We start from the raw sequence: 17989 nt of genomic DNA on the forward strand, positions 1-17989 counted from the left end.
TTTTATTTGTGGGCACACTTTTTATTTAATTACAACTAATATATAATTAATAATAACTTTAATGGAGCTTATTTATATATATATATAGGCTGTATATGCATTTAGATTAATTTTGACTTGCTCACATCTTATTCAATTCAAATAAATCAGAATATCTCTGTTAATCAAAACGCACCTTTTTCGAAACGACAGGCAGCGTATCAAAATCAGTTGACGATGGAGGGCCCAGTTCTGCAGGATTAATTCCCAGCGCGGGGGGTTTTTCAAGTGCCCATCCTTTGATGTGTGAACAAAAGTGTTAGACATTGTTAGTTAAGAGGGAACCGTTTATTTTTTAGTAGTATTTCTTTAGCAGGGCTAGTATTTTTAAAACTAGACCAACGAATGCAACAGAAAGTACAGAGCTTTCTTTGCTTCTTCGTATATAAGCTTTTTTCGCTTACGTATACGTATCTGCAATGGTGTAGCTTTGGTGCTCCGAGTTCGAATCGGATTTGAACAGTGATCGTTACAAGAGAGGCAAGATGCGATGCATTGCATTGGCGAACAAACAATTTGTAAGTTGCTTGGTTTTTTTAGCGTACCGCTTATGCATGCAGCTGTCTGATTAACTGAATTAAGACAAACTAACTAAATTTCAATTAGTAGGTTGGTATTTTAACTTAAATCTACATTAGGATGTATTAGATGGCGGCAGAAGGAGATAGGAAGTTATTGCCGACCAGGATATGAGCGAAAAAACCCCATTTGCCGGAAGGCAACGGACTGATGTCGTTCTTTCCGTACCGTCCTGTAGCTGATATACTTCAACCACTTAGTAGTGATACCGATGAAAAAATACAAATATGAAACTTCGATGTCCTGGAGGATGAAGGCGTTGGGGGAAAATATTGAGTTGCAACCCCTAGCGTGGCACAGCTCTTGTAAATTCTTCGCTGATGCATCACTGCTAAGTCGAAGAACAAACTTAGCACAATAGAACAGCACCGCTTTTTTTAAAGCTTCTCAAAAATCAACTTGAAACGTTTTCTACAGGGTACGGAGCTCTAGAATACATTGCAATCACCTAAGTCGAGTTAAGCACTTCAGCAGTAAGTGACATAAGTTGGTGTGTTTGCAGCCAAGCATACAAACAATGCATTTTTGTGAGGAACATAGCGATAAATTGCCCTTGGACCTTGATCACTTTCTATTTTTCGAATTTAGGTTACAGGTTTAACCGATAAGCGTCAATATAGCTCTTAAATGTGAGTAACCTGTTTGAGATAGCAAACGTTTTCCTTACAACAGTGCTGCCTTTCCCATTTCGACAACGTTGTATTCTAAGTTAAACGATATCGTGTTCGACAATACGTGTATTTCCTGCGTTCTAAAATTTAGCAACATTTTTTTGACCATCATTTTATCTGTCGGTTGGTCATCGTCTGGACCTTCTCCACAGTCTCAAAATGATTGGCTGCCAGCACCTATGTCGTCTGCTGCATCCGCAACGTAGGCGAACACGGCGAAACGTGGCAGGCATCAACATGGCTACCTAAGACAGACCTCCAACAAAAGCTGTCCTAGAAGCAGCCTGACAAGCGGCTGGATGGGAGCTACCTCGCCAACTGCTAACAAGCAACCAGGACAATACGACGATTACGAACGGGTCGAGCATACATATGAGGCAGACTGTGAATGCTGGATTGGCGGCGTCGCCTTCAGCTTTCGTTGATCAAAAAGGAGAAACGAGTACTAAGCAGAGCAGAAGCGGCGAATCGGGCAACATGCCGTTCCTGGAAGAAGCGACGGCGAAAACCGGAAAGAGGTAAAGGCGCGCGACCACCCATACCCGCTGTCGCCTGTCACGATGAATGGCATTTAGGTGTGGAAGCATGCGTACGGAGTATGAGGTTTTGATGAAGACGGCGTCGCAGAACGATGTGAATGACGAAATATTCACGATAATGATGGGAACAACGATGAAAATGATAACGTTGGCGGTGATTACCTTCGTACAACTGGGGAGGCGCAAGGACAGGTTCTTGTTTAAATCGTAAACGTCAAACTGAAAATCACATGCTTCTGTGTGCGACGGCGGTAGCGTAAGATTACGCCGCGCTAGTTGGAACAGGGTCCTGTATACAAAGGGCAAGAGGCGGGAAGCGTACGGAAGATTCCAGCAATGAAGCATATCTTATAGGTATTCCAGTTCTCAGGGGTCGTCAGCAAGATTGACGCGGACAGCAAATCCATTTGGAGAATTTGAAGATCTTAAAGTATGAAGATAGGGTTTTAATTGGTTAACTGGTAGATAGAACAATTGCAATTTGTAAACACTCGGTAGCAAAATACGTTGTGAGCTGGATGAATTGCATGTGATGAAAAATGTATTCGGATAGAAGCGTCCCAGCAGTATGAGGTTGCAATTATGTTAGATGCGCTCAAAGAACAGGATAATAGATATGAACGTGCTATCTCTTTTAGCGAAAACAGTGCAAGGCTTTCAACAAAGGATGTTAGACATCTAAGCCCTTAAAAAAGGACCACAGGATTCATCAAATTTCCGCTGCATATTCGGAGATCATATATCTATCAATCATCCTAGAAGACAAGTAGGAATAACACTCAGCGTACGACCTCCACGGAACCAGAGTTTCCAGTTCATCCAAATCTGACGTTTTCGTGATAACGCCACTGATATAGGAAAATCTAAAAACTCATGGAGTTTCATAATTTTTCTCTTTCCATGCTACGGGAAATGAGTACCTCCTAACCAACACGATCAGAGCATTCAATGATAAAACTATTTTCTATGTATACAATAGGTTTTTGAACGATCTTCATTTCGTCTATATTGATTATGCATCCTAGGGATTATGGAATTATATGTCCTCATTTGATGTTTAACAGCTTTCTATGTATACCTGAGTAGATAACAGGAATGCCTCGTGGCAGGAACATTGTTACCATATGTATGGCTACTCTTTGCCAAAAGTTCTCTGTGAGATCCTCCCGAGCAAGGGCTCGTGTGTGGCGCGGAAGGGCAAACACCTATGGGGCAAACGGGTAAAAGGATGATATTAAGAACAACCAGCTCTCATAGAAGTCTAACGCATTTTATAGATGTACCGAATGCTCATCAAGTCAATGAAAATAGCCGGGTCTTCGTGCTCTTCCAACTTACAATCTGCAGCGTTCGCAACCGTTGAACTTATTTATGAAATGACCTTATTTGCGACATCGAATCACTTAAATGCTTGGCACGTCCATCTAGCTTTGTCCGCTCATACCACACAGAAATGTTTCTAATGATCTATCCAGATACAATGCCGACTTGACAGGCGTAAGCACTATCGCTCGGCTTCACAAGTAATCGATGAATGTTAAGCGGGGCATGTCAGCATTTTCGGTTTCCTATTATGGAAAAACCATTTTATTCACCCAAGCTAGTTTGTAACTCTAATCCAAGAATTATCCAAAATAGGGGTATGTAATTGCTAGCTATAACTACCGTTCAATTTACGAACACTAAAACCTTTTTTAATCGGACATAGGTAAAAGGCGCCTGCACTGCGCCGATAGACACTATCAGACCTTTCGAAAGGGAACACCGTGTGTATAAGTTCAGAAGATGCGCCCTCTTTCTAGTAACTAATGAACAAAAAACGCGCAAATGCTATTAAGTGATAAAAAAGTTTACGCGCATCGTAACAAGTTCTCGTAACAAAACTCGAGAAGTTTGTTCTGATCTTAGTACAGACAGCGAACCTTACAGTGTGACTACGATCATATGCTGCCAACATGTCAAGCAAATGCTAAATGGTATGTACTTTTTTTAATTTAAAAAATATATCGAACCTGAACTCATAATCTGCAACTCTCATCTGTCAACGGGCTAAAGTGAAATTTTCAAAATATTCAATATAAGTAAACGTAATCAGTTAGGTTTGCACCTATAATGAGGATGATATTTTCCTTATAGCCCTAACCTTATCTGGCAAAGGTTTCCATAACTGCACGTCATCACTGAATGTCCGCCAGGTATCGCGTCTACGTAGGATACGCTCAATGCTTTTTGCAAGAGTGGAGTTAACAAGCGCTCCAAGCGAAGATAGACTCTGCAGTCGATCCTGTGACGCCAAAGGAGCGTCAATAATTATAAATGGAGTTAACGGCTGAGGATTATGGATCGTTGTTGACGGGAGAAGTCTGTCCAGGACTCGCTGAAATACATTGTCAAAGATGAACGGTGTTAACCAAATTAGATAAAAATGAAGCTAGTCTTTTGTCTCTGATTGTTTCAACAGCTATCCGACTTCTACACGTTATTTTAGATAGGTTGTCTTGGTTATCCCTACCGGAACGGAGAAGTTCACTGTATACTAGGATTACTCGAGGCAAAACCTGTTTCCACTTGATGCTTACCAAACCGGTCCAGTGATCGTTCTGGTTTACAATGTTGCTAGCAGGATACAATAAACGTATTCTCGAATTCTGTAGCTCAAAGCTTTGACAACGTGAACTGAGTACTCTTAGAAGCTATAAATTATTTATATTACTCGGGCTATCTGTGGCACTAGCCATATCACGAGCGGGAGCAGAGTCGACCTCGAGCTTCTCGAGATATCTCAATTGTTAAAAAAAGAAACTCATTCGTAAATAGAATTCGTCCCTTGAGCCGTTAACAAACAACACCTGCCTCTGCGAGTTCATGAAGTGAAGTATGCCCATTATCTCTGTGTAAGTAACAAGTGCGTGAAGAAACAGTCTAGACTGCAATCAATTCTTATCGACTTCGTAATGTAAAGTGACTCTGTTACAAGGCTTAATATCAATATTTATCTAGTGAAAATACGCCCGACTATCAGACCCTGACTTTAGATGGATACGTACGCGTATAAGACGCGTACAACGTAATTTGCGTATTCAAAAATCATTAATGTTTCATTACAGCCTGGTTTGGCGATACTGAAAATCATCGGAGCTCGTCGCCGTCGTATCTGTGCTTCTGATTTTTCTCTTTCTTATGTTACTCTCTACTTCAGCAGCGTTTTCTACTCTATTTAATTACATGTCACCATAAGGCCATGCGCGCGCGGGAGATGGGGCTTTATAGCCCCGTTTATTGCTCGCAAACATTAACCATGCATCACTGCATAACCGGGGTTTGTTGAGATTAAGACGATCTTAAAAGAACTGATCAGTGTCTGCACGACGCACATGGTTATGGTCAGACTTTGAAACCTCAATAGTGATATCTAATATGTGATATTTTTCGAGTGAGGGCCCAACAAAAATACAGTATATTAAGTCTTTCAATTCCTCTCCTGTATTTGCGGCTATTGCTTCTTATTAGACCGTCTTTTCTAACACTAATCGTCAACAAATGTTCCGCAACAGACTAAGAGCGCTGGCGACGCACACTGGGGTGTTTTTCAGTAGCAATAACTAACTGCTCGTATTCGTTTTTCAGTTGTGTCTGAGGGACGGTTTTTACAAAGTGCAGGCAATTTTGGCCTTTAGTGCGTATCAGTGAAACTTCGAGGGTAGTCCAGGACAACATAGCAAGAGTTGGGCATACATTCCCTACAATATATGATGTGTTTTGTTGCTTAGAAACAGTATCGAGCTTTCTGCGGCTTCGAAATTCCGTTCTTAATCCCTCTTAGTGTATTAGTTGGTCGCAACGTTGATTAAGCCACCTAGTAAGTAGAACGTTTTGAGAATGCGGTAAGAGCCTAAGCGATGATAGACAACCTTGCTTCTTTCACGGCACAGTTACTCAGCCGCTATACTTCGAAAGAAATGAAGCTTTTCTATTTCAGCAACTCGCACTTGTTTAATGAGCGAGAACAGATAACTCATTACAACTATTATGCCTATTTCGAACCGCGTGTTCTGTGTGATTCCAGCTCACTTACCTCAAGATCGTAGACGTCAAGTCTGTCAGCGTACGCGACTCTGAATCCTGTTACACCCGCTAACTGAAGACGTTGCAAATAGGCCCCGAGTACGTTTTGCACGTTATCAGAGCCTAGGTCTAGGCGGAGCCATCCGCGCTCACGACACCAGAGAAGCTGCGTCTGATCGCTACAATTGAGACCGGAAGCCAAATCACTATACAACTACAGGAAATAGGGTAAAACTTCAGACAAATACTATTAATAGATAGTCTACAGGAATGTTCTATCATATCAGTAAAAGATGTTGTGTTCGAAAGCACTTTCGGAAAGCGTCTTAAAAGATAGTGAGCAGATTTATTTAATCGAAACCAGCAACAAGCTAACAGAGATCACCAGAGGATCGCTAGATAAGACTCAGCCGTACCATAAATGGATTCTATACAACGAACCTCCTATTAAACTCAGCAATGAATATCACCGAGACATATACTTAAACATAATAATAATTATTATTATACTAATAGGCAAAAATTGCAATTAATTTCTTTTTCATTGCATTTAATTTTAGAGAGCATTAAAAATGCTCTTTACTCCCGAACGAAAAACGCTTTTTGCTCCGCAGGGTCTGGACGGTGCTCGGATATCGTACCTGTAATCCTCGACATTTCCAGACGGCGTGGGGCATCGCCCTGAGGGAATAAAGTCGCCCGCTTTGAAGTCTTTAAAGTGTAGGTTCTTTCCATCAAAAGCTGTGTGCGCGTAACTTTCCCGAGAAACGTTAGACGTCGTGTGACCTTTAAAACAGCAAAAATAAGCTGGATTACGCTATTTTTTTATGGGACTTTAGAGCACTATTAGTATTTTTGCTTCCATATAGGTTGCACGAGATGGATCTGGGAGCTACAGCAGTACTGAATTTCATAATGACACAAAGTAAAATCACGTGTGAGGTTATTGGGAATATACAGTGTCAACACGTTGGGGTTGCATTCGAAAACGGACAGCTAACGCTACCAAAGGTTTGCATAAATTAAATATACATCATCTTTTTCTGCTTTTCACCAGATGTTGTCACTTTTTTTTGTCAACTCCATGCCTTTTGCCTCGGATGACTCGAGATCCTATGAACATTAAAGAATGAAGAAGAACAAGAAGAAGAAGAAGAGGAAAGGACATAACCTATTCTCAATACGGTATTAATGCTTTCAGCTCAACGGCGTAGGTCTGTTCTACTGTTTTCATCGTCGCAAGCCTAAGCAAGACGACTATATATACTTTGCCGTCTGAGGCTCTCAACGATCATCTCGCGATCGTACAGATCTACTTTGCTAGGAGTATATCATTACGCTTTCGATTAAATTTGGCTAGTCTTCAGTCCGATCGAAATGTTCGCACGTTCTCCAACGTCTAATTCTATGATCGCACAAAGCTAGTCGTTGAGTCGCCTATAAAACACGTATAGGCGGCAGGCAAAGGTCGATTTCTCCCTACTTCAGTTATCCAACTTTTAAACATGGCCCGAAAAAATATGCTGCTGGTATATTGAAACAATTATTATGGTCGTTAGTTTTCTCTCGAATGTTGTCTTTTATCGTATAGAACTAAAGCCTGTTGCGTGGAAGACGTTGGCACTCCGAACAGAGCTGAGCACCGCGCAAACGCATACACATAAGCACTTAGATAATTATTTGTCAGTAAATAGTAGCCATTAACAATCAAGATAAGAGCACCCGTGTGATTGTGGTCTGTTGCACGTGACGGAAAGTCGTTACAAGGTGTGTTGAAAACCATTTTTCCTTGCAGCTTGTCACAGTTTCACGCATGCTGTTTCATGCACCGATGGTTACGATTTATTTTATATTTGTCCCGGATAAGTTCATTCGGGTCCATGAAGTAACTTACCCAATACAACGTCCACGTACACCCGAATATTATTGTCGTTGCAGGTTCGCGCCATACGTTTGAACTGGCCGAATGTGCCGCTAGCGCTATCCAATTTCGTGAATGATACAGGTTGATACCTGGGTAATCAGGCGGTTGACATAGAGGTCATTATCAGGTATAATGAGATACGTTTTCTGAATGCGAAACCAATGTGCTTGGTCATCGCTACTCAATTGGTTGGATCTATTCAAATCATAAATAGTGCTTGTCGCTCCTTTTTGTCCTGCGTACGAAAGTAAAGAAGCAAGCAACGTCATTGTTCAAGGCCTATACTACGCATTTCTAATTAACTGGTCCTTAAATGAAGCACTTTACAGTATTCGAAGTATTACTAAACATTGCAAAGTTACTATAGTAAGTTTTTTTTTTTTATTTTTATTGTTACTGATGCAAATTACTAGCCGTGACGGATACCACGTATGTGCATACCAGTAAGTGTATGACTATCACGTAATAAGATCGATACTATATTGAGTTTCAAAAGAGTGGAATTTCGAGTTTTTTTTTTAACTCATAGTTACCCAAACTATAGCGATTTATTTTTAGAATATTATTCAGTCATCTAGATATATTTATGTACAGTGTACTTGCACGTATAAATCACCTTTCTGTATAATCACGATATTGAAGCACTCCATCGAGGGCGCGGCCCGTCTTAAATGCGTGGTCATTTGGTGCTGACACCTGAAAAAATATGTCGTAGAACTCGCAAGTAACGGTAACATATTCGTTCTTTATTTTATTTCTAAAATAGAATAAAGATATTATTCTTCAGAGGTGAATACAGGTACGTACTCAATCGCTGAGTGAAACCGGATTGCTGCTAATTTAAGATGATAGTCTCATTTTGTGCCTCACCTAATTTACTAATAATTAAATAATAAATACTTATTACAGAAACAAAAAATGGAGCGGGTAAGGCTTGTATCCAGTGACATTCGCTCTAAGCACATTACTCTACTTGGATAGCAAGTGATTCCTTTAAATTCCTTTAAATAAGACCAATGCGTTATCTAGGCCCATTGTACCGAAAGGCTCTTCGATCTCGCCTCAATTACGTTCTTTTTTCTACATTTCTAAAACTTTAACATGCTTATTGGTCTATTAAAGGTATCGCAGTCCTTACTTGCGCCTCAATAGGCTAAAACTATAGTACGTCTGAAGGCTGGCAAGATAGCGGTCCTTCCTTTTCGTATCGTATTCCACTGCAAGCCAGATTCTTTATAAAATTCTATGTTTCGTCTTTCTCTAATTAATCCTGTCCCCAATGATATAATCTCCAGAATGATAAACGTCAGTTCATATGAGCTTTCCTGGGTGGGTTTCGTCCGTTGCGAGAGATCGAAACCAAAGATGAGCCGTGAGTGTAGATGATCGCCCAATACAGGACACTCAGTGAGAGGAAGAAGAAGGGAAACGAAAATGCGATGCGGCGCAGGACAAAAATCCTTCTCGCGAGTAGAAATAGAACTGCATGTGTTTAGGCAAAATTGTAGTTCGCTTAGTGTTAGGACCAGGCCGAGAGAAAATGCTTTTCAACGTAATAGTGAATAATCCTTTCTAGTATCTGTATAAATGTTCAAATTGTTAACTTTAAATCAATGGCTGGACTAGACGCTTCCATCGATGAAGAGAACCATCATAGTACTTCTTATTTTGTCGGCTGAGATTTTAGGCCAAAGTAGAAAAGTGGCTCCTAATACTTTTCAGACCTGTCGATAAATCCCATGTATAAATGAAGATGCTATGATTACGGATATCGGAGCTAGGAAAACTCAATTTCATACGTCTCAGGTTTAATCACATGATACGCCAGATTTGCTCTTTCGCCTAAATAAAGGGAATACTCGAATCGATATATAGAATTAAAAAAAGAAGGCGGTATGTTATACACGCCGACAATTTGTGTCACTTTATCAGCTAAAAGATAACGAAATGTAAATGATCAACTTAATTACATCTCGGTATAAACTACAAAAAAAGGCTTAAAAACTCAACAAATAAAAAAAAAAGAAAACTATTTCTAGACTATAGAAACTAGACGAAGAACTTTCTAATTTACCAGTAAAAAGTTTGTTTTTCATAATTTCAAATCAAAATTTCGTTATTTGACACACGGAAGCATAGCTTGAGCTTAAAATTTGAAAGCTTTTTGTTTGGCAGCTCTCAACATGATGAACTTTAGATTATATATAATCTATTGCTGAGAGTTATGAAACACGAATATATCGAATGTATTGTGTGTATGCACATATTAATGTAATTATTAACAACGGCAATTTGTTATTACATTGTATGTGTATCTTCCACTATTGTTGACTCATAGCGGACGGGGAGTTAATGAGGATTTTATAAAACTTAACGCGGAATACTACCGAAAATTCGAAACGTCAGAGTACGAACTGTTCAGGTATCGACCACAATCTACTCCTCTACAGCAGAGACCATATCGTGGAAATATTATACCGTCGATATGGATAGGGGCGATGTTTCCGACGACCTCTTCAGAATCACGCATAGTCAAAAAAAAAAAACAGCGGAATCATTAAATCTGCAATTTCGTGCAACCGTAATACCGACAAGATACCACTGCATAACTGACATTATGACCCCAGGGGGAACCTTCTGCTTGCGCGAACGAAACGAGGCTAACCACCGAAAGCCGTTAATTGCTTAAGCAAAGCTTGACTGTCGATTACAGGGGAGCGTGAACAAAGCACAAAAAATAACCAAGCCACAGGTATGTATATCTAGCTATGATAAGCAATGATAGAGGACGTTCTCCAACTTAATGGTACCGAACAAAAAATGGACTCGAAAAAAGTTATAATCAAGGTCAACTGTGAAAACATATCTTTGCCGATTATTTATATAAAATTTATATAAATGCATTACGTACTTAACAGCATAATCAGTGCGCTCGTACAATACAGCATAGGCTCAAGATACTGAACATGGACGAACAAATGCCTTATTAGCTTTAGATCAGACACATGTTATTATCAAAATCCTAGCCTAAATTGAATTCTCTGGGTTTTGCAGAAATTGCTTGAGCCAGAATCAGCAACTAAACTACCTTCTCATCTTGGCTGTGGAGGAAGTCTTCTTAGCAGTTCAGTCAACAGATTCAACGAGCGTCCGCAAAAAAGCAATCAGTAGCTTGCGTCACTTGGAGATTCTTATTTACAATATAAAATCTCAGCTATAATCGAATATGGTGCGTTACTTCTTACAGTATAAAAACGATAAAATAAAAACATTGAAATGGGTGCGATGAGGCAAGTGTTGAAAATTCCATTATGAAAACTAAATATGCCGATTTTGGAAGCGAATTCGACTTTGTAGACGTGACGCCACCGACTTCAACGTCCTGCAGCTTTACCTTACAGGAGATGAGACCGATGTATGTCTTCCTGGATCCTAGCCAGGATTCTGACAGGGCTTTAAATGCGAATTACTACTGAGTCGCAGAAAGCAGACGCAGGTTTAACAGAGAAGGTAGGCAGTTGCAACTGGAGCCGAAATGCAAAAAAAAATAATTACTACTATTTTGTGTCTCTTGATTATTTTGGAAAGGCGACATCATCGCGCTGACGACATAGTCGAATGCATTATCTATGAGCCCGCCTTCATTTTGCCTGCATATTTTGCATATTTGTCATATTTTTTTACTGCTCATACATTAGTACGTAGCTTGTTGTTGCTATTTCACGTTCACCCTTGATAGATGCCATCATCCGCTTAAAACTTTGCGCTTCACAACGTCCAAAACAAAAAATAGAAGTGTGGTAAAGTTTCTCGATTATGAAAACCGCCTCACCGAGTCGTTGTCCTGCACGGAACAGAGAATGATGAAGCATATCTTTTAGCGAGCATAACAACTTAATCAGACCCTTAACTTAACCCTTTTACCACAGTCAACAGCGACAGAAGTGTATGTCTAGTTAGTGGAACTAATAACATACGTTTTCGTGGCAACAGTAGTAATAAGCAGTGACAATTTATCTTCGAATCGATATTGCGATAGACATCTAACTAGTATTACAGCTTATCAGAGGATTCAGTCGGTGAGTAAGTGGCAGTAAAATTTTCCATTGCTTTTCAACGGTGCAGCGGCTATCGGAAGTTATATGTTTGAAAATCCTATGATTACAAATTACAAAAAAATAACCTCTCGTAGACCTTTAGTGTGTATGGCTTCGTAAAATCCCTCTCTTTTCATCCGCGTTAATTATAAGTTTGTCGTTACAGTAAATCTATGTTATTTAATATTCTCTAATAATATCTCTATAATAATCTATGTTATCTAATATTCTCTATAATAATCTATGTTATTTTATATTCTCACACATAATCGTGAAGTGGAGGCAGAACTCACAAGGACTGCAGCAACCTGCGCCCTGTTAAGGTGTTCGGCGCATTCCCTTCCAACGTCTTCGTAGAGCCACTGGTCAAGGTGTACAATCGTGGTACGGGTCGAATAAAAATTCGGGGTACCCCAGAACCGCGCTAATGCCGGCGTAGTACGCTCGAGCAGAACGGCAGCCATCACAAAGATTGGTATAGGACACACGATCAGCTCGGGAGGTCGAAGGCCAGGAATGCGCATGGCGGACCTGTTGCTATAATGGTTGGCCAAATCGTCCTTTTCGCCGACGGCTACGTCTCATTGCAGGTTAACTCTTCTGTAAAAAAGGAAAATAAATTAATGTTAGTATAAATAGGAAAGAAATTAATGCTAGTAGTCCTCGTAATTATTGAAGTATCGAATTTATCCATATGCCAGTGGGTGGACGTGTATGCATCTGTGAAAGCCTGGGTCGTATAACAAAAAACGTGTTCCGTATAAGTTGTTCCTCGGACTCTGTGTGGCACACAGGACTCCTGAATTAATCATTTATTTTTATTTTCGTCATCTTTTACATCTCTTTAACGATTTACCTAATGGAACACTATAGAATAAAAGAAAAACAAAGTATCCTGCTTCAAGTTTCATTGCTATCCAGATATTCAAATGGCGTTTTCATGTAATGTAAAAATCGATTTCTGTAGATAACTATTGAAAACGTTATCTAATCGACCCACCTAGCAGGCACTGAGGATGTTGTGCTACTACGTTCATTCGGCGCATATAGAGTTCCGCTATTCGTGCCTGAAAGAAACGTACGTCACTAGATAGGAAAGTACGAAACGCTGATTGTTATGGTAGGAGCAGAGCTCAAATTGCTAGGAAGTGAAGGCATTATAAACGAGCAGAAATAAGGCTTTGGAATGATAAACGTTTCTAGTGCATTGACTAAAATGACAGTGTCAAATCCAGTTGGGCCTGCGTGCTCGGAGGCTTCCTACCTCCTAAACTCTTACTTACCTCTTAAACTAAAATGATAGTAGCATAGTTGCTAATTCAAGCAGCCAACTTATCTTGATATTATTAATGCATTTATATCGCGTTCCTTACAGCATAATACAATTTGTAAACAATACATCGACGTTTTTTTCTTGTTTCGTACATTCTGTTCATTATACACCAGATTTCTATATAGTGTCATCGATGAGAAGACCATAGCACGGTTTTGATATTTAACAATAAGAACCCGCCAAATAATTATCGATTTCGTTTCTTGTTTCAATTTCGGTTCCAATGTTTTGTTTAATAAAATCTCACCAAAAAAACTACCTCTTTTACATACATTTTTTCATCCTCTAATGAATACAAAAAACTACGAGTGACATCCATTAAAAAACCGTAATAGATAAGTTCGAGATTCAAATTTCCAACACGACGGTAAGTCTGCTATCTAGCTATTTTGCCACCAAGACAAACCAGTGGAGACGTGAACTGGCAAAGAGATAAAAATAATTACAATAGCTATCCCCAATATAGTGTAGATATTATCACCAGATAGTAATATGGCTAGTACGTTCATTTGATCTGTTTCGCTACCCTACATTTTCCGTGCAGCCGTACGTAAGTACATCTTTCCAGAAGTTACCAGCTGCGAAACTGCTGGAGCCGGCCAACATCACCGGGAGCAGCAGAACCGACGGCAGTAGCGTCGGACACACTCAGCTCACGCTTCATTTCAGTCGGATTCGCCTCTACCAATCGTCCGAATCGTCTTGCTCCTAACTATTAGTTAACTTACAAGTAGTACATTTGCCCTTTTACCACAGTCAACAGCGACAGAGGTGCATGTCTAGCTAGTGGAACTAATAACATACGTTTTCGTGGCAACAGTACTACAAGCAGTTCCTTTTGGCGTATCATGATTTTTCGTTCCCTTCTTCTGTACCCCTTTCCTTTCTGGTTTCCTCTCTGGTTCCCTTACTCTTTCTATCTCGAAGCTACAGCCGCGCAAGGGCACGCGGCACCAAAGCAGGATCAGTTGGTTACGGTTAAAGACTGAAATGACGCCGTCGACCCGGCAGAAGCCATGCCCCGACCGATATGGCCGCCAAACGCCATCTGTTGCACCAATAGGAGCAGAATGTTTCTAGTAGGAGTCGTCGTCAAGAACCCACTCTTTCGCATCTAACTGAGGAACGCTTAGGCACTTTTACCGGCGACGCAGCATGAAGGACTTTTCATATAACAGTCATGTACATTATACGTACGAGCTACGTAGAGACCTGCCACGTAATAGACAACATCAACAACGTTTACAGAAACGGTAGCAGATACACTTCCACTAATAATAGTTAACTCTGTAACAATAGTAGCAGCTTTGGACTCGTCTAATTTGAATGGCTTGTTCCTGCCACTCGTCTTGCCAAGACCGGTGACGAGACAGCGTCGGCAGTCTCCTGTCCCGGTAGCAAAATTACAGCGAACATCTGACAACGTCTGCCTGCGTGCCTTAACGGCTGCTGACTGTACCAATAGAAATCGTAGCGATAACCATCGGCAGAGTACGTAACCGCAAGGCCTGCAGTAATAGCGTAACTGAGCACTCGAAAGCAGCTTTTTTATCGCAATGTACTAGTGTGCTAACCATAGGCAACAACAGCGTCTTGGTACGTATAGACATTCGCAGTCGGACATATTAAAGGAGGTAAGAGCACGCCTACAGAACCTTACCGACTTTATTGCTGCATATATAGTAGAAGCGCTAGCAATAATAGCAATAGAACGCGAGCGAAGTTAGCATTTCTGATTTGTCGTCTGATAATGGGCTGCTATATCGACATCCTGTGTCCTTGATTCGGAACACATCTGGATCAGATAAATAGAGCGAGCGAAAAAATACGCCAATGTTATATACACAAACGAACGAACTGTGATACAAGCAAGCATATATATGATTGTTGTCGAAACACGGCCGTGGAATGGATTCGATTTTGGCTGGGGCGTTTTGCTGTCTGGCATTTAAGTCCGTTCAGTCGTTGTCCGAATTCTATCTATTCTTTCGTTTCCGTAACTTCTTCGTTATGTCTCAGGAATTGTAGGCCCCTACGAGCGATAACTTGTTACTGAAGGTCTATTTTGGGTGGTTTAATAACGACCGCCTTTTTCGGCGGCGTTCATTTTGCCACTGCTTCATCCTGAAGTGTTTTTGCCTTCATAACAGATATGCAAGTAAATACTGAAGATGAACAGATCGCCGGCTGATTTGCCTGAAGTGTCCCCCGAAGACAGCAACCATTTTCTGTTTAAAAGAAATAGAAGACCATTCTGTCAATTCCCTGTTCTTCTTCGTGTCATCCCCAAGAACGGTTATTTCAAAGCGTGCGAAATAGTACTTTGTACGAGAGGCAGTACATGTTTTATTGCCGCCTTTTCGTCTGCAACACCAATTGCCGGAGGGCGCCTCTGGCAAGCCATTCTTATTTAATCTGACGCCATTCATAGCATTCTATAGTATCGAGAGGCGGACCAAAGTCTTTTGACAGGTACATATTGTATATATTGTACAGATGTTAAATGAAGACACCCAAACTGTCAATAGATTTTTGCCCCACCGTATATATATGTATATACAGATATATTATCCGCGTCTATTTTTCGGTGCGGCTTCAATTGTCGCACCATTGAGCGCTTTAAATACAAGTATATGCTTTATAAAGTTGTCGTCAAATGTACATATATCGAAACTATCAACTATTATACCTATCCGTCTTAGACGAACCCACTTTTCAGTACTTTGTTGTTATCAACGGGTCTATCGAATGAGTCAACTAAACATAGCACGCGGACCATTGAACCATCCAGCCAGATGACAGCCAAGCGATCCGGATCGTCCGTAATCTGTGCAGAGAGATACCCACCTACATCAGCACCGATAATAGAAATCTACAAATAACAGCTTTGAGAACAATGAAGGCACGAATCTGAACCAAGTGAATCTGCATCACGGCGCTCCTTTCTGTACGTTGACGCGGTTAAATTTTTTTCCTTTGTTTGGTCAACACATGGCCGTTTTACGTATACTCTGCGAAAATAACCGAACTTGCAGTAATTTTATCGCGATTACTAGCAATTATCGTACATCTTTGAAAGAAACTATACTTAATTCGGAAGTTGCTCTGTGGGTTTAAAACGAAAGTAAATTATTTCTAAAGATTTAACGTTTTTCATTTAGATTCTTCGTGTGTCTGTACACAGTGATTCGGTCAACGGAATATTTAACTCAGTGAAGGAAATCGACGAAAGTGGTCCAATGGAATTAAAGTGGAGACGGGTTGTTTTGAAAGTCAATTTGTACTATTATGTTATGGTATTAGTAGATATTATTTCGCAAGACCAGCACCGCAAATAAAGAAACCTCAGCACTGTCAGGTTGGAAACTTCAATACATGACGTACGTTTGTATGCAGCAATGATACAGGTCAGAGGGAAAAAGTATATGTTACATCCACCCCCCGACGGCCGCGTCGATCGTAGTCACGAACGGCATTAGTACGAGGGCAAAAAACGAATTGGCGACTTAACCCACCGTCGAATTCGCCGCGCGCCTATTAGACATATCGATGCTGATGCAACGCTCCCTAACTCAAACCGATGCGCATTGTGATCGCTTGAGCGTCTCCTGCGCTCCGGGCAGGTCGCCCGTGGACAACTATGCAATGTCCGGCGAGCATCAGCAATCGAAACAAATGTCCTTACAGGCTTAAGCGCCGTCGCCTCAGTTGACGTACGCATATTTATTATTACTATTGTCATTATTTCGGCCTATGAATGTATAAGGTATTGCCTTAAGTATCGATCTGTTCGGCGTTACCCTCTTCTTCAGCAAACAGAAGGCAAGACATCATCAACGTTCGTCCTTTTTGCAGTACATGTATCTGGGGTTTTCTTATATTATAGAATATTTGGAACGGCTACAGTGACCACTATATAGGCGTGCTAGAGAAGCAAAAAGGATGTAATTTTATTTTTTATGTATTTATGTGGTAAGCATATCGCTCCGGACGACGAATCCTGCTTGACGCGTTGGTGCGTGTATAAAATACATAGCTAAAGCATATTTCGATTGAATTCTAGAACTGAATGCTATTTGCAGTAGAAAACCTGTTTTGCTCCGGCTGTATTTTTGTTATAGGCCATCCGAATGAAATGCCTCCAAAACAAGCCATCACCGCATTGGGCCGCGAACACGTAACACAAACGCAGCCTGAATATATTTATAATCACTCGGATAATTATCGAAGCTAATTTATATAATCGTACTACCGCTATATTCACAGGAACAACGCGACCACATTGGTTCATTATAGTCATTCTCATCCCGGCCCATCTAACTCCCAGCAACAGTGTGAATTTTCCTTGCTGTCATAAAAAGTATTGATCATAGAGCACCGCCGATATCGTAACATGGGCATTAGTCTGCCATAATTCCAGGGGCCTTTACTTAACGTACACGTGTATGTCGCTGTTAGGTAGAACGTTTCCGTTAGACCAATCGCTTTATTCGAATGTGCCTGCATCGGAAACAAAGGAGGATGACGGATAGCTGCTGATTTCAAGCGCCGAAATTTCGAAAAGTTTTTCAGGTAATTCTCGTTCAAGTTATCCATATCTACATACTACGCTGTTCTTATACGATGTACGTCATAGTTCGTCCTTAAAGTCCTAGCTTCGCTATAAATTCTCCAAATATTCCTAGCTAAATAGCGCAATCCGAACCAGCGGACGCTTTCAGGCAGGACGGAGTCTCCGCCCG

The 17989-nt window shown here is 40.6% G+C and overlaps 1 protein-coding gene and 2 long non-coding RNA genes across 13 annotated transcripts in view; 2 read left to right on the top strand and 1 right to left on the bottom strand.

Annotated features, from left to right (window-relative positions):
* The window catches only part of LOC111264801 (alpha-amylase), a 51585-nt gene that overhangs the window by 11651 nt on the left and 21945 nt on the right, over positions 1-17989 (bottom strand). For 9 of the 11 annotated variants that reach the window (XR_015312817.1, XR_002683091.2, XR_015312816.1 and 6 more), the window contains exons 2-10: positions 12915-12981; positions 12208-12514; positions 8434-8513; positions 7788-7906; positions 6535-6679; positions 5904-6072; positions 3972-4205; positions 2907-3033; positions 176-276 (exon numbers count right to left, since the gene is read on the bottom strand). Coding sequence is in view for 8 of the 11 variants with exons in the window: in XM_022840976.2 (XP_022696711.1) it covers positions 176-276; positions 2907-3033; positions 3972-4205; positions 5904-6072; positions 6535-6679; positions 7788-7906; positions 8434-8513; positions 12208-12438 (1206 nt within the window). In the remaining 3 variants the exon portion in view is untranslated. The remainder of the gene's footprint in view (positions 1-175; positions 277-2906; positions 3034-3971; positions 4206-5903; positions 6073-6534; positions 6680-7787; positions 7907-8433; positions 8514-12207; positions 12515-12914; positions 12982-17989) is intronic. The other 2 variants (XM_022840971.2, XM_022840972.2) reach the window with 1 other exon arrangement.
* LOC147752899 (uncharacterized) lies at positions 9942-11327 on the top strand. Its single transcript, XR_015312822.1, has 3 exons — positions 9942-10569; positions 10872-11046; positions 11219-11327. It is a non-coding gene; the product is annotated as an uncharacterized LOC147752899 (long non-coding RNA).
* Positions 14592-16609, top strand: LOC147752900 (uncharacterized). Its single transcript, XR_015312821.1, has 3 exons — positions 14592-14881; positions 15967-16194; positions 16409-16609. It is a non-coding gene; the product is annotated as an uncharacterized LOC147752900 (long non-coding RNA).

The sequence above is a fragment of the Varroa jacobsoni genome, unplaced genomic scaffold (genome assembly GCF_002532875.2).
Source record: "Varroa jacobsoni isolate VJ856 unplaced genomic scaffold, vjacob_1.0 scaffold_900, whole genome shotgun sequence".
Classification (NCBI taxonomy): domain Eukaryota; kingdom Metazoa; phylum Arthropoda; class Arachnida; order Mesostigmata; family Varroidae; genus Varroa; species Varroa jacobsoni.